Below are 13079 nucleotides of genomic sequence, written 5' to 3'. Positions count from 1 at the left end.
ATAATTCCTACATCTATTCCATAAACTTCTGGTTGTGCTAAAGCATTTCTTTTATAAGGACATCAATTCCTGCTTTAAGGTGAGAGATTTAAAAAGCAGGTTTTTTCAGACTGAATCACTCTTATATCTCATCTAAACCACTTCCAATTTTTCACCATTTGTGTGAAAGTAAAGAGCAGGTAATGGGTGAGAGGGAAAGTGGAGACCCCATGTTTGGAATATTAGCAGAAAGAACTTTGTCATAATGGATCACTGATATCAATTTCAGATAAGATAAGATAGGTAAATAACTTTCACCTATTGCTTCCATATCTTGGTTGTAGAGAGTCCACATTTTTTAATACTTCTAAATAATTGCACAGGATACAGACCTAAGGCATTCTTGACTTCATATTGGTGAGAGTAAGGACTAAGGTAGAAAATATTGATTAATTTCCTCTCACTTTGGAGAGTGTCTGCATATTTACTTGTAAAAATGATCAAGTGGCATAGTGTTCCCTACAAAGCTATTGTAACAAAAACACTAAGCTGTGGGTGTATCAACTGGGGAAATAGGTCTCCAGCTAAGGCACTTCAAGTTCAATTAATTCAATCCCCTTCCAGGGTATATCACAGTTCCATAATTACTGATCCTTTTCGGGGGGTGGGGAGGAGAACCCAGGACTGCCTGCTACTCTGGGTCCTAACCCAGGGACACTAGAAGTAGCAGCCACCTGCTGCATCCCTGTATTAATTGCTGCATTTCCCTGGACCACTTCTCCATGGCCTCCCAGTTCCTTTCCTTCACCCTTGGCTCAGGCTGAAGTCTTTCTTAAGCAGCCAGCCAGGAGCTCCTTCTTGCTCCCCCTGTCCCTGCCAGTAACTGCTCTGTCCCTGGTATTGCAGTTCCTTCAGCCAGCCAGGAGCACTGGGTATGCTCCTCTGGCTCCAGGCAGCAATTGACTAACTAACAAGACCACAAGGTCTCCAGCAGTGAACCTCAGGGCCTGTACACCCCATCACAATGATGATATAATACCTTGTTTGACAAAGTTTGCAGATGACATATTGGTGGGGAAGTAAATAATGAGGGAGACAAATTACTGTTACAAATAGATCTGAACCACCTGATTAAGTGATTACAGTCCAACAAAATGTGTTTTAATACAGGCAAATGTAAGATAGAACATCTGAGAAAGATGAACAAAATGCATGCTATACATACAGGATGGAAGACACCATCTTGGAAAGCAGTGATTAAGAGAAGGACGTGGAGATCATCAAAGCTAATTGCCTCAGTGTGAACAGTCAGTGCACGGCATGGCAAAAAGGGCTAATGCGATCCTTGAATATATGAAAAGAAGAATATCAAATACAACTAGGAAAGTGGTCTTGTCTCTGTACACAGCATTGGTAAGACTGCTACTGGAATATTGTGTCCAGTTCTAGTTCCACACTTCAAGAAAGTTGTGGAAATACTGGAGAGAGTTTTGTGGAGGGCCACAAAAATGATCCAGGGGCTGGGGAAAAAAAACAGATACTAACTGTTGTTCTTTGAGATGTGATGCTCATGTCCATTCCACGTTAGGTGTGTGTGCACCACGTGCACAGTTGATGGAGGTTTTTCCCTCAGTGGTATCTGTTGGGCCAGCTCTAATACCTTCTGGTGCCATGCGCTCATGCATGCATATGAGGGGCCTTGCCAGCTCTGCATCTTCTCAGTTCCTTCTTGCCGGCTAATTCTGAGCGAGGGACAGGAGAGTGTGTTGTGGAATGGACGTGAGTGAAACATCTTGAAGAACAACATACAGAAAGATTAATAACCATTTTTTTCTTCCTCGAGTGCTTGCTCATTTCCATGCCATATTAGGTGACTCACAAGTGGTACCTTAGGATGTGGGCTCAGAGTTGATAGATATGCAGATTGCAACAATGCTCTACCAAACCAGGCATCATCTCTAGCTTGCTGGGTGATGGCATAATGGGATGAAAAACTATGAACCAAAGACCAAGCTCTCCCTCTAGAAATATCCAGAAATGCTGCTGAGGAAGCTTGAGCTCTGGTTGAGTGGGTGGTCATGATGGCAGGAGTTGGGGCACCCACCTGCTCATATTACGTATGAATGCAGGATATGATCTAGGATGATATTCTTTGGGCTGAAATTGACAGGCCTTTCATCCCGTTTGCTATTGCCACAAAGAACTGCGTGGACTTACAGAATCATTTGGTCCTTTCGATATAGAAGGCCAGGGCATGTCTAACATCCTGCATGTGGAAATACTGCTCCTCCCTATTCCTGTGCGGTTTCAGGAAGAATGCTGACATGAAGATAGCCTGATTACTGCGGAACTGAATCCACCTTAAGGAGGAATGCAAGGAAAGAATGAAGTTGCACCTTGTCCTTAAAGAACACCACATACGGGGGTTCTGACATTAGAGCTCTGGATCAACAGGACCCTCCTTGCCGAAGTCATTGCTACCAGGAAGGCAACTTTCCAGGAAAGGTATGACAAAGGGCATGATGCCAGTGACTCAGGGCCTATGAGTCTCAACAGGACAAGATTTAGGTTCCACGGTGGAATGGATTTGTGAATCTGCAGTATAGTCTCTCTTAAGTCCTTGAGGAAGCAAATGGACATTTTGTGAAGAAAAACCCACATACCATCCACTGGAGGGTGGAAAGTAGAAATGGCTGCTAGGTGTACCTAAATGGACAAAATGGCTAGGCCCTTCTGTTTCAGATGAAGAAGATACTCCAGCATGGACTGGAGAAGTGACCTAGCAGGTGAGAGGCCTCATTGGAATTACATGGAGAAACACTTCCACTTGGCAAGGTAATTTGATCAAGTAAATGGTTTCCTACTATCTTGCAATACCTGGTGGACTTGCACCTAACAGGCCACCTCCACTGTGTTTATCCATGGAGTTTGCATGCAGTCAGGTGGAGGGCCTTGAGGTTCGGGTGGAGCAATTGGCTGCGATATTGTGAGATCAGGTCTGTGAGGGGAGGAAGCATCATCAGGGTTGCTACTGACAGGTGCAATAACATGGTGAATCAGTGCTGGCATGGGGCTATAAAAATAACCTATAGTCTACCTTGCTTGACTTTGAGTAAGACTTTGTTCATGAGAGAAATGGGAGGAAATGCACAGAACAGGTGCTTTTCCAGGGTGAGCAGAAAAGCATTTGAGAGCAAGCCCAGGCTGTGCCCGCATAGAGAGCAAAACAGCTGACACTTCCTGTTCTGCTTGGTTGAGCACAAGTCTATGAGGGGAGTCCTCCATGACTGGAAGATGGTCATGGCTATATTGGGACAAAGAAACCACTCATGGTGAGAGGAGAAAGGTCTGCTGAGGGGAACTGCCACATTGATCCAGGCTCCCAGAAAGTGAGAAGCTACAAGTTGGATCAAGTGCTTCCCTCAGAATTCCCACAAGTGAATAGCCTCTTGTCATAGGGGGGAAGAGCATGCCCATCCATGCCTGTCTATGTAAAATGTAGCTATGTGTTGTTCTTAGGGACTTGCACAACCTTGCCTGCAATCTGAAGTAAAGCACCTGGAATGCTAGGCGGACCGCTCTCAGCTCTCTGATATTTATATGCAAGGAGAACACCTCCTGGGACCATAGATGTTGAGTCCTGAGCTGCTCAAGGTGAGTCCTTCAACCTAGCTCAAATGTATCCAAGATTGGGGATACTAATGCTTGGGGACTGATGAAGGGAATGCCAAAGCTAACCTCTGGGGGTCCCTCCACAAATCTAGAGAGGTGGGAACCTCGGCGGGAACTGTAAGCACTGAGTCCAAATCATGACGGTTTGGTGAGTATGCTGAGGCCAGCCATGCTTAAAGAGGTCTAAGGTGCAGTTTTGTGTGTTGTACCACATATGTGCATGCAGCCATATGACCCAATTGTCTGAGGCAGAAATTGACTGTCGTGATGAGGTGGGCCTTGACCTGCTATATTAGGCATGGTATTCATAGATTCTAGGTTTGGAAGGGATTCTAGGGCTTTTTCCTAATGTCCAACCTAAACCTCCCTTGCTGCAGTTTAAGCGCATTGCTTCTTGTTCTATCCTTAGAGGCTAAGATGAACAAGTTTTCTCCTTTCTCCTTATGACACCTTTTAGATACCTGAAAACTGCTATCATGTCCCCTATCAGTCTTCTCTTTTCTAAACTAAAGAAGCCCAATTATTTCAGCCTTCCTTCATAGGTCATGTTCTCTAGACGTTTAATCATTCTTGTTGCTTTTCTCTGGACCCTCTCCAATTTCTCCACATCTTTCTTGAAATGCAGTGCCCAGAACTGGACACAATACTCCAGTTGAGGCCTAACCAGTGCAGAGTAGAGCAGAAGAATGACTTCTCATGTCTTGCTCGCAACACACCTGTTAATGCATCCCAGAATCATGTTTGCTTTTTTGGCAACAGCATCACACTGTTGACTCATATTTAGCTTGTGGTCCACTATAACCCCTAGATCCCTTTCTGCCGTACTCCTTCCTAGACAGTCTCTTTCCATTCTGTATGTGTGAAACTGATTGTTCCATCCTAAGTGGAGCACTTTGCATTTGTCTTTATTAAACTTCATCCTGTTTACCTCAGACCATTTCTCCAATTTGTCCAGATCATTTTGAATTATGACCCATCCTCCAAAGCACTTGCAATCTCTCCCAGTTTGGTATCATCTGCAAACTTAATAAGTGTACTTTCTATGCCAATATCTAAGTCGTTGAAGAAGATATTGAACAGAGCCGGTCCCATTGCCAGGCACTGCCTGGACGGAAGCCTCTGGGAGAAAGGCTGTGACTCAGGTGCAATCAAGCACCATACTTATAAACTCTATCCTCTGAACGGGGATGAGTGTTGACTTCTGTTCATTTGTCAGCAGGCCAAGTGCTTGGAATGTAGATTGTACCAGATGGATGCTGGCTCTCATCTGGGCCTCGGATGAGCCTATGATCAGCCAGTTGTCGAGGTAAGGGTAGACTCACTCCCTTTGCCTTCTCAGGAAGGCCACCGTATGGCCATGCATTTTGTGAATACCTGAAGGGCTGCCAACAGGCCAAAGGGGATGACAGCAAACTGGTAATGGGTTTGGTTCACAATGAACCTGAGAAATCTTCTGTGGTCCTGAAATACGGAGATGTAAAAATAGGTGCCTTTAAAGTCAAGGGCAGTGTACTAGTTTCCTGGATCCAGGGAGGGAATAATGGAGGCCAGGGAGACCATGCAGAACTTCAATTTCTTGAGATAACTGCTGAGGAAATGCAAGTGTAGGATGGGTCAGAGACCCCCTTTGGCCTTCGGGATTAGGAAATAATGGGAGTAAAATCCTTTCCCTCTCAATCTCTGAGGTATCTCCTCCACCGTCTCTACTCAGAAAGAGGTTGCACCTCCTGGGCTAAAAGCTGCTTGTGAGAAGGGTTCCTGAAGTGGGATGGGGAAGGGGGATGGGATGGAGGGGTGGGAATAAACCATACTCAGTACCCAGTAGTCCAAGGTGCTGAGGGACCACACTAGGCTGAAGCAGGAGAGATGGTTTGAAAACAAAAGGTGGACAAGATATAGTACAGGAACTGGTATAAGGTACTCAGGCGCCACATCAAAAGTTCTGCTTGGGGCCTCCCAAGTATCTGTGATGGCCCATACTGAGGCTGAAGTGGGCAGGGGCAAATGTCTGCATTTATAACCCCTGTTTTGATTCTTAAACAGGTCCTGGCACGGTGGCAGAGATGAAAAATGGACTGGTTGTTGAGGCCTGAAGTGTTCCTCGAAGGCATTGGGGCACATAGACCCAGGGACTTAAGAGTGGCTCTAGAAACTGTGATACAGCATGGCCAGAGGGCAGCAGGAGAGTGTTAGCAGGGAGCCTTATTCCCTGCAAGGGGAGGAAGGTTTGCTATAGATTAACTAGAGCACCTGAAGCCAATTAGAGCACCTGAAGCCAATTAGAGCACCAGCAGTGAGTCATGAGATAAAAACCCCTGCTTCAGTCAGACAGTGTGGGGGTTGGAGCAGGAAGGTTTGGCTGGAGTAGAGAGCAGTTTGAAGGAGTTGGAGAAGAGAACAGTTTTGAAGAGAGACAAAAGGAAAGTTTGGAGGATTGCTGCGGTGGGCTGAGAAATCCAAAAGAAACCCTAGGTAAGGGGCACCTGGCTTCTGTAGAAGGAGGGCAAGAAGCCCCTTCACAAGCTGAAGGGCAGGAGAGGGAAGTAGCCCAAGGGAAGGAACCGCTAGTTCAAGTGGTTCACCACAAACCTCAGGGCCCCTGGGTTGGGACCTGGAGAAGACGGCGGGCCCAGGTCCCTCACTCTCCACTCCCCTCCTCAAGGACACTAGTGGGGTAATTAAAATACCGGTTCAGAGGCAAGCAATGGTACCCTGAACCTTCCCCAAAGAAGAGAAAGCGCGAGACCCAGCATAACAGTACTGGCAATTTGCCACAAAACCTTCACATCCATTTGTCTGGAGAAGAGCAAGAGTAAAACTTCACATCCATTTGTTTGGAGAAGAGCAAAGTGCATTCAAATGAAAGGTTCTGGATGGACTGTTAGACCTCCGTGGTACACCCGAGGACTGGAGCCCAGAATATATATGCATGAGCACTGCAGAAGCCAGGATCCATCCTCCAAAAATGGTGGCCTGTGAGGAGGCCCTGGCCACAGACTTCCCTTCCTCCACCAAAGCAGAGAACTCCTATCTGGATTCCTAGGGAAGACAGTCTTTCAATTTCCTTATCAACTTCCAGTCATTAAAATTGTATCTCCCCAGCAAAGCCTGCTGGTTGGAGCTTTGGAGCTGTAGATCTCCTGTAGAAGAAATCTTTCTTCCAAACAGTCTAGGCTCTTCATGTCCTTTGCTTTGGGAGTCACTCCTTGCTGTCCCTGTCTGTCTCTCTCATTGACCACCAAGACAACCAGGAACCCTGAAGGGGTGGGTGTACAAGTACTCATAGACTTGGGTGGGAAGAAAATACTTCTTTTTGGCACTTTTTGCAGTGGGAGGCAGGGAGGACATGGTTTGCCACAAGGCTTTAACTGGTACCATAATGGCCTCATTGAGATGGAGGGCCACTTTCGATGGGCCTGCAGTGGACAGAATACGAACCAGGCTTTGGGAGGATTCTTTGACTACCTCCACTTTCAGCTCCTGGTCAGCTGCAAAGTCATCATGAGGGGAAGATACAGGCATCCCAGACACTGCCTCATCCAGGGAAGAGAAAGAAGAGGCCTATATTGGAAGGGGGTCCTGCTCCTCTCCTTCTGCACTGACTGGATCCCAGAGATCTAGGTCCTAAGGCTTGGTACTGGAGCCCAGGTCATCTGCTGGTCATAGAATGGGGGCATTCTTCCTTCCGAGACTACAGAGTAAGAGTGTCTGGAAGAGGGCCCTTGCATAGGGGGAAAACCCCACAGGTTCCAAAATGGCTGCTGTATCTGTATAAGCAAGTGCTCATTGTGCCAAGTACTCAGCAACACCCCTGCATCCAGGTCCATCAATTCGTCGGGCTGCCCAGTGGGGAACTGACAGCAGTTCCTCGAGTGGGAATACAATTCTACCTCCAAGTATGATGACAAGCCTTCCTCTGGGGATCATGGAGGGGAGATATCCATCGGTGCCGGGGAATGGTGCTGAGGTGGAAATACCTGGGTTGAGGCAAGTAAGGCGGTTTTCCTCTAGATGGTACCGAGGGGTCTGGTACCAAACGGGAACCCAGGGCCACACATTCCCTTCTGCTCCCTGGTACCAATGCCACCAACTCTTGTACTGCTGGCAATGGTGGTACCGAAAGCACCAGCAGGTCCCTGGCCACGACAAATGCCTCCAGAATAAATGGTACCACAATCTTGCTGGTGTCACATTGCTCCTCCAGTGCCAAGGGATGGTCCAGGACCAGACTCAATGGAACTTGCCTATGAGGTAGAGTTGATGGTGTTGCCCTCAGAGTAGGGGCAGAGGACTGGCCAGACTCAGGTCATATTTCATCGCACTCTATGTGGTTGGCTTTCTTCAGAGTCTGAGAATGTCCCCTCTGTCAGCTACTTCTTATGTTTTTAATTTGGTACCAGCGGAGAACAGTGCAGAGATTCTTTCACATCAGAAGGAGCACTCTACACTGACACTGAGATACTGAGTGCCAAGTAAGACTGGCTCAGCTCTGATTAGGGATGGAGCGCCGCCTCCATCAGGAGGAACTTCAACCTGGCCTCCATGTCCTTCTTCGTACAGAGCTTGAAGTCCCAAGAGATCTAGCACCGGTCCCTAATATGAGTCTCCCCCAGGCACTTCAGACAAGTGGAGTGTGGGTCACTCACAAGCATGGGCTTGCTTCAGGAGGCACAGAGCTTGAAACCCGGGGACTGGGGCATGCTCCAGTATCTGGAGCAGACGAAAATCCGCTAACAAGGTTAGAAGTGTTAACTAACAATACGTAAAATTAATCTGCTGAGAAAATAAAGAACTGGAATAAGGAAACCAGTAAGCAAGAGGAGCTGTTCCTGTGACCATCATAGTAGGGAAGAAGGAACTGAGAGGATGCGGAATCAACTGGGCCCCTCATATCAGCATATGAGTGCTCAGCAACAAAGGGCACTAGAGCCGACCCGATGGATACCTGTGAGGGAAAAATCTCCAGAGATTGTGCAGATGGCATGCATACACCTAATGTGGAGGAATGAATATGAGCATGAATATGAATACGACGTGAGGCTTAAGGAGCTCAGTTTATTCAGTTTATTAAAGAGATGGTTGAGAGGTGACTTGATTGCTGTATATAGCTTTTTACACATAGACCAGATATGGGCGGGGGAGCGGGCGGAGTTTCAGTATTGTTGACAAAGCCATAACAAGATCCAATGGCTGGAAGTTGAAGTTAGACAAATTCAACCTTGAAATAAGATGCTAATTCATAGCGAATAGGTATCTTTCTAAAAGATATGCTTTAATCAAGATTCTGGGAGAAATTTCTATGGCCTTTGTGTGTGGGTGGTTGGCTGGATGGTCATGGTGGTCCCTTCTGACTGACATTTGTGAATCTATGCATCCCTTGTTCATTACCTCTCATCATGAGCCGTGGAGAACAGAAAGCTTTGCAGTGCTCTCAACATGCTCATAACACTTGCAGCACTGCATTAGGACAAGGAATATAATCAAAGTGAATGCTTCAGAGTTTCAGGTGTTTGCAGGGGTCAGGAAGGATTTCCCCTGCCCCCAAAATGCACAATTGATCAAAACTGATTAAATGTACTCTGGTTTTTTTTCCCCACCTTTCTCTGACGCATCAGAGTGTATTCAATTATCTACAGCTGGAGAGGAGACATGGGATGGGTGGACTAGGACTTTGAGAAGGTGCAGGGAGCCTTCTTTCTTAGATGACTAGCCAGTATGCCTTGTTCGTATCCTCAGGGTGCAATTGATCACTGGATTTTAAGGATGGAATTTAGCCCAGATCTGCTTGGCTGGGACACTGAGGTTTTTTTCTCCTTCTTCTGCAGCATGGGACATGGATCACGTGCTGGGATCATCTAGACATAGCTCACCTAGTCAATTCTCTGCCATTCCAGGAGCCTTGGTGGCACCTTGGTCTCTTCTTTTCTCTGCCTGTGTCACATAACTGTTTAGTCATCTAAGGACTGAAAGGCTTTGGTCTGAAATTGGGCTTTATATAGGGATAACTGGGTGCAATGTAATGCCCTGTGATATACAGGATGTCAGTCTAGATGTTCTAATAGTTCTAGACTTAAATGCTATGAAACAATCAATTATTAGCATAATGTTACTGGAGAAAATATTTACATTAATTAAAATATCAATTTTTGAAGTGTACATACTGTAGACTATATTTCACATACTTTGACAGTAGCTACTGAGGGAGTACCAGTGCACAGATGGTCTCCATATGAATATCCATCAATCCCTGGATATTTTCCACCCCTAAAATACAAAATAAAGTAAATGTAAATACAGAATGTTCATTTGATGTTAAACTGTTCTCTATAGCTGTAAATAAATTCAGTATAAATAAAAGAGTGAAATATAAGATCCGTATTTAAATCTATAAGAAAACGTTATGTTCTTACTTGTAAATACATCTTTTCATAACATAAATGTCCACCAATCCAGAATTACTTAAAAGCTAAAGTCTACCCCATCAGAACCAACTAGAAACATCTTTGCTGAAGTGTATTCTGCTGAGACCAGTGACCATATTAATAGATAAGTCACTTCTTCTTCTATATGCCTTGGTAGCAACAATTACAAATCTATATCTAGGTTTGATAGCCAGCACGCTGTAGCATATAAGTGTTTGCCTCATTTCCATTTAAAGAGGTTTTGTTCACATCTCCCATGAGATGTCCTGATGTGATTCAGTCTGCACCCGTCTTTCCAACATAAGTCAAAACCCAGTGATTCCTTGGTGTGGTTGATGACGAACTGTTTGTTTTGAGCCATCGAAATACTCCACGTGGCTCTCCATTGAGCTTCAGTGTCGAAGTTAAGTGTAAGGGGCTTGATGCGGTTCCATAGAGGGTTGTGAGATTTTAATCTTGTCTTTGGTGGGTTCTGCAGATTATTTGCATTGACATGGTTGAGGAAGCGAGATGTCTGTGCAGCTATTCTAATCTGTGGAGGCCGGATATGCGATATGACCGGGAGCCAAACAACTGGAGTTGATTTGAGCATCTCTGATACTATGCGCATGGCATTATTGAATTGGGTATTGAGGAGTTTAGTGTGAATTCTGTGCGACCATACTGGCACACACTATGCAGCTGCAGAATATACAAAGGCAATTGTTGCGGTTCATAGGATCTGTGGATTGGAGCCCCAGTATGTTCTGGCCATTTTCCTAATAAGTGCGACACGAGACCTGAGCTTATCATGGGTGTTCTTGAAATCTTGTTAGAGGGTCAAACTCTGGTCCAGTGTAATGCTGAGATACTTTGGGATAGCCTCATGGCCGACATTCTCACCGCAGAACTGCACATCACATTCAGTATTAGCCATTTTATTGTTCAGATGGAAAGTAATCATCATGTTTTTTTTCAGGTTAGGCCTAAATTTCCAGGATTGGAAATAATTAGCTTGGGGTGCTGGTGCCTGGAGCTGTCCCTGCTTATGTTATGTGAGGACAAATATACATGTAAGAATGCAGTTGTCCCAGTCTCACATACATAGGGCCAGATGCTCACCTGGTGTAAACTGGCTTTAATGGAGCTATACCAATCTATATTATCTGATGCTCTGGCCCAAATTGTCTTCACTACTGGTTAACTAGTTTACAGCAGTACAGAAAAAGGTGCAATGAAAGTATTTGTATAAACATGGCAGCTTACAAAAGCCCATCATCACCCTGTGAGTTGAAATTTATTTTATAGTAATTGGCAAAAGTATACAGATACACCCAGGTTGTAAACTTTTATATGAAGTTATAAAATATCTATTTGTTTCCAGCTGCTGCTTTCTCTTTGCTGCAGGATATCTTGCCTTCAAGAATTCTGGTACCTGATTTTGAGATGATAGGGCTGTTGGTGGGCTCTGAGTACTCCTACTATTGCTGCCTGCACTTTTAGGTTTCAATTTAGCAGTCTCAATGATTTCAATGGGATTTAACCACATGCTAAAAGGTTAGGCTTGTGCTGAAGTGCTTTGTGAATATGGACCTCGGAGAGCTGGAATGAAGGGCATTATGAAAGAGCATGTAAGAACAACCGAGGAAACTAAATCCAAAGATTCATCAGCTTAATTTATTTTCTGTATCTTCAAACACAGACTCCTAACTTCTCAATCATGATGCCCAAGCATCCCTGTTAATAAACAGCAACTTGTACAATCACAAATATGAAAACATTTGGACCTTCTCCTACTTTCTCACCCATGCAGCAGCTCTAGTTCTGCGAATAAAGCAGAGTGCCATGGAGCTGAAGTCTGAGCAAATCTGCCCCCAAAAATCAATTACAAGAAACAAACTGAACAAAAAACTGTACGACTTGCCAAACATTTTAAATCTGAGCAGGGTTTAACATTTCCTTTGTACAATGAGGGTCAGGAGGTCTGGAAACCATCTGTGCTGTTGCCTAGGAGGTAGAATGAACTGAGGGTTTTCCCAAGTAGGTGGAGACTATCAGGCTGCTCACACCTCTTAGGCTACAGAACCCAAAGGAAAACCTAATTTTGCAATAGCCAGCTGGGCTATGCAGGAGAATAAAGGATCCTTTTTTTGAGTGGGGGGCAGCGGGGTACATTGTCTAGTTTCCAAACAAAATCTTGCAAAATATCTTCAAGGACTGAATTTAATATTGACGGTTACAAATATAGAGAACAGTATTACCATATTTTAAAAGATTAAAATAAAAGAATCTTACACAATTAATTGTGTGTGGTCGAATTGTACACGGCCCATAAGGAATTTTCGAACATAGGTCGAATAAAATACAATAACCTGTTCCAAAAGGTGAGTAATTGTCATGAGATCCCTTTCTGTCCAAAGCTCTAATGCAATCAGAACAACGTGAAGGCCAAATGGACGGTACATCTAAAAACATAAATATTAAAAAAAATCATCTACATATAACACTGTGAAGCTATGATCCTTCATATAATCCATACTGCTGGTGTCATTCCACAGTCTGTGTTCCACTTTACCTCTTCAGCCACAGAAGCTGCACTGGAGCTCAGAATATACTCATAATATTAAAGGGACACTGTTGTTGATCTGAAAAATCTCATTTCTGTCTGGAAAAGTGTTTACATATTATAGTTGCAAATAACACTCATGATTACTAAAGCTGAAAGAATTTATCAGAAAAATATCTATTACTTTCATTTGTTCACTTCGGGTGTTTGGCAGTATTTTGTATACAGCCAGTCTCTCTGTTCTGTTCTGATGATGGTCACTTGCACTTTCTCAGGTATTAACATGACATCACCACTCTCATGCACAGCTCTGGGGGCCTCATGTATGCTGCTTCCTGTAACTGAGTCAGGAGATTACCATTAATGATTTAAGAGAACAATCCAATAGTATGTTGGCAGAACGCTGAACTAAATGAGGCTTGATAGAAGACCTATGTATTAACTGCACTAATACTAAGTTA

The 13079-nt window shown here is 44.6% G+C and overlaps 1 protein-coding gene across 1 annotated transcript in view; it reads right to left on the bottom strand.

Annotated features, from left to right (window-relative positions):
• Nucleotides 1-13079, bottom strand: part of LOC127039436 (disintegrin and metalloproteinase domain-containing protein 20-like) — a 143933-nt gene that overhangs the window by 92986 nt on the left and 37868 nt on the right. The window contains exons 9-10 of the mRNA XM_050933226.1: nt 12348-12517; nt 9834-9915 (exon numbers count right to left, since the gene is read on the bottom strand). Coding sequence (XP_050789183.1) covers nt 9834-9915; nt 12348-12517 — 252 coding nt within the window. The remainder of the gene's footprint in view (nt 1-9833; nt 9916-12347; nt 12518-13079) is intronic.

This window comes from Gopherus flavomarginatus, chromosome 1, assembly GCF_025201925.1.
Source record: "Gopherus flavomarginatus isolate rGopFla2 chromosome 1, rGopFla2.mat.asm, whole genome shotgun sequence".
Taxonomy (NCBI): Eukaryota; Metazoa; Chordata; order Testudines; family Testudinidae; genus Gopherus; species Gopherus flavomarginatus.
Note: the sequence above shows the minus strand (reverse complement) of the source record. Positions and strands in the feature narration are given on the sequence as shown.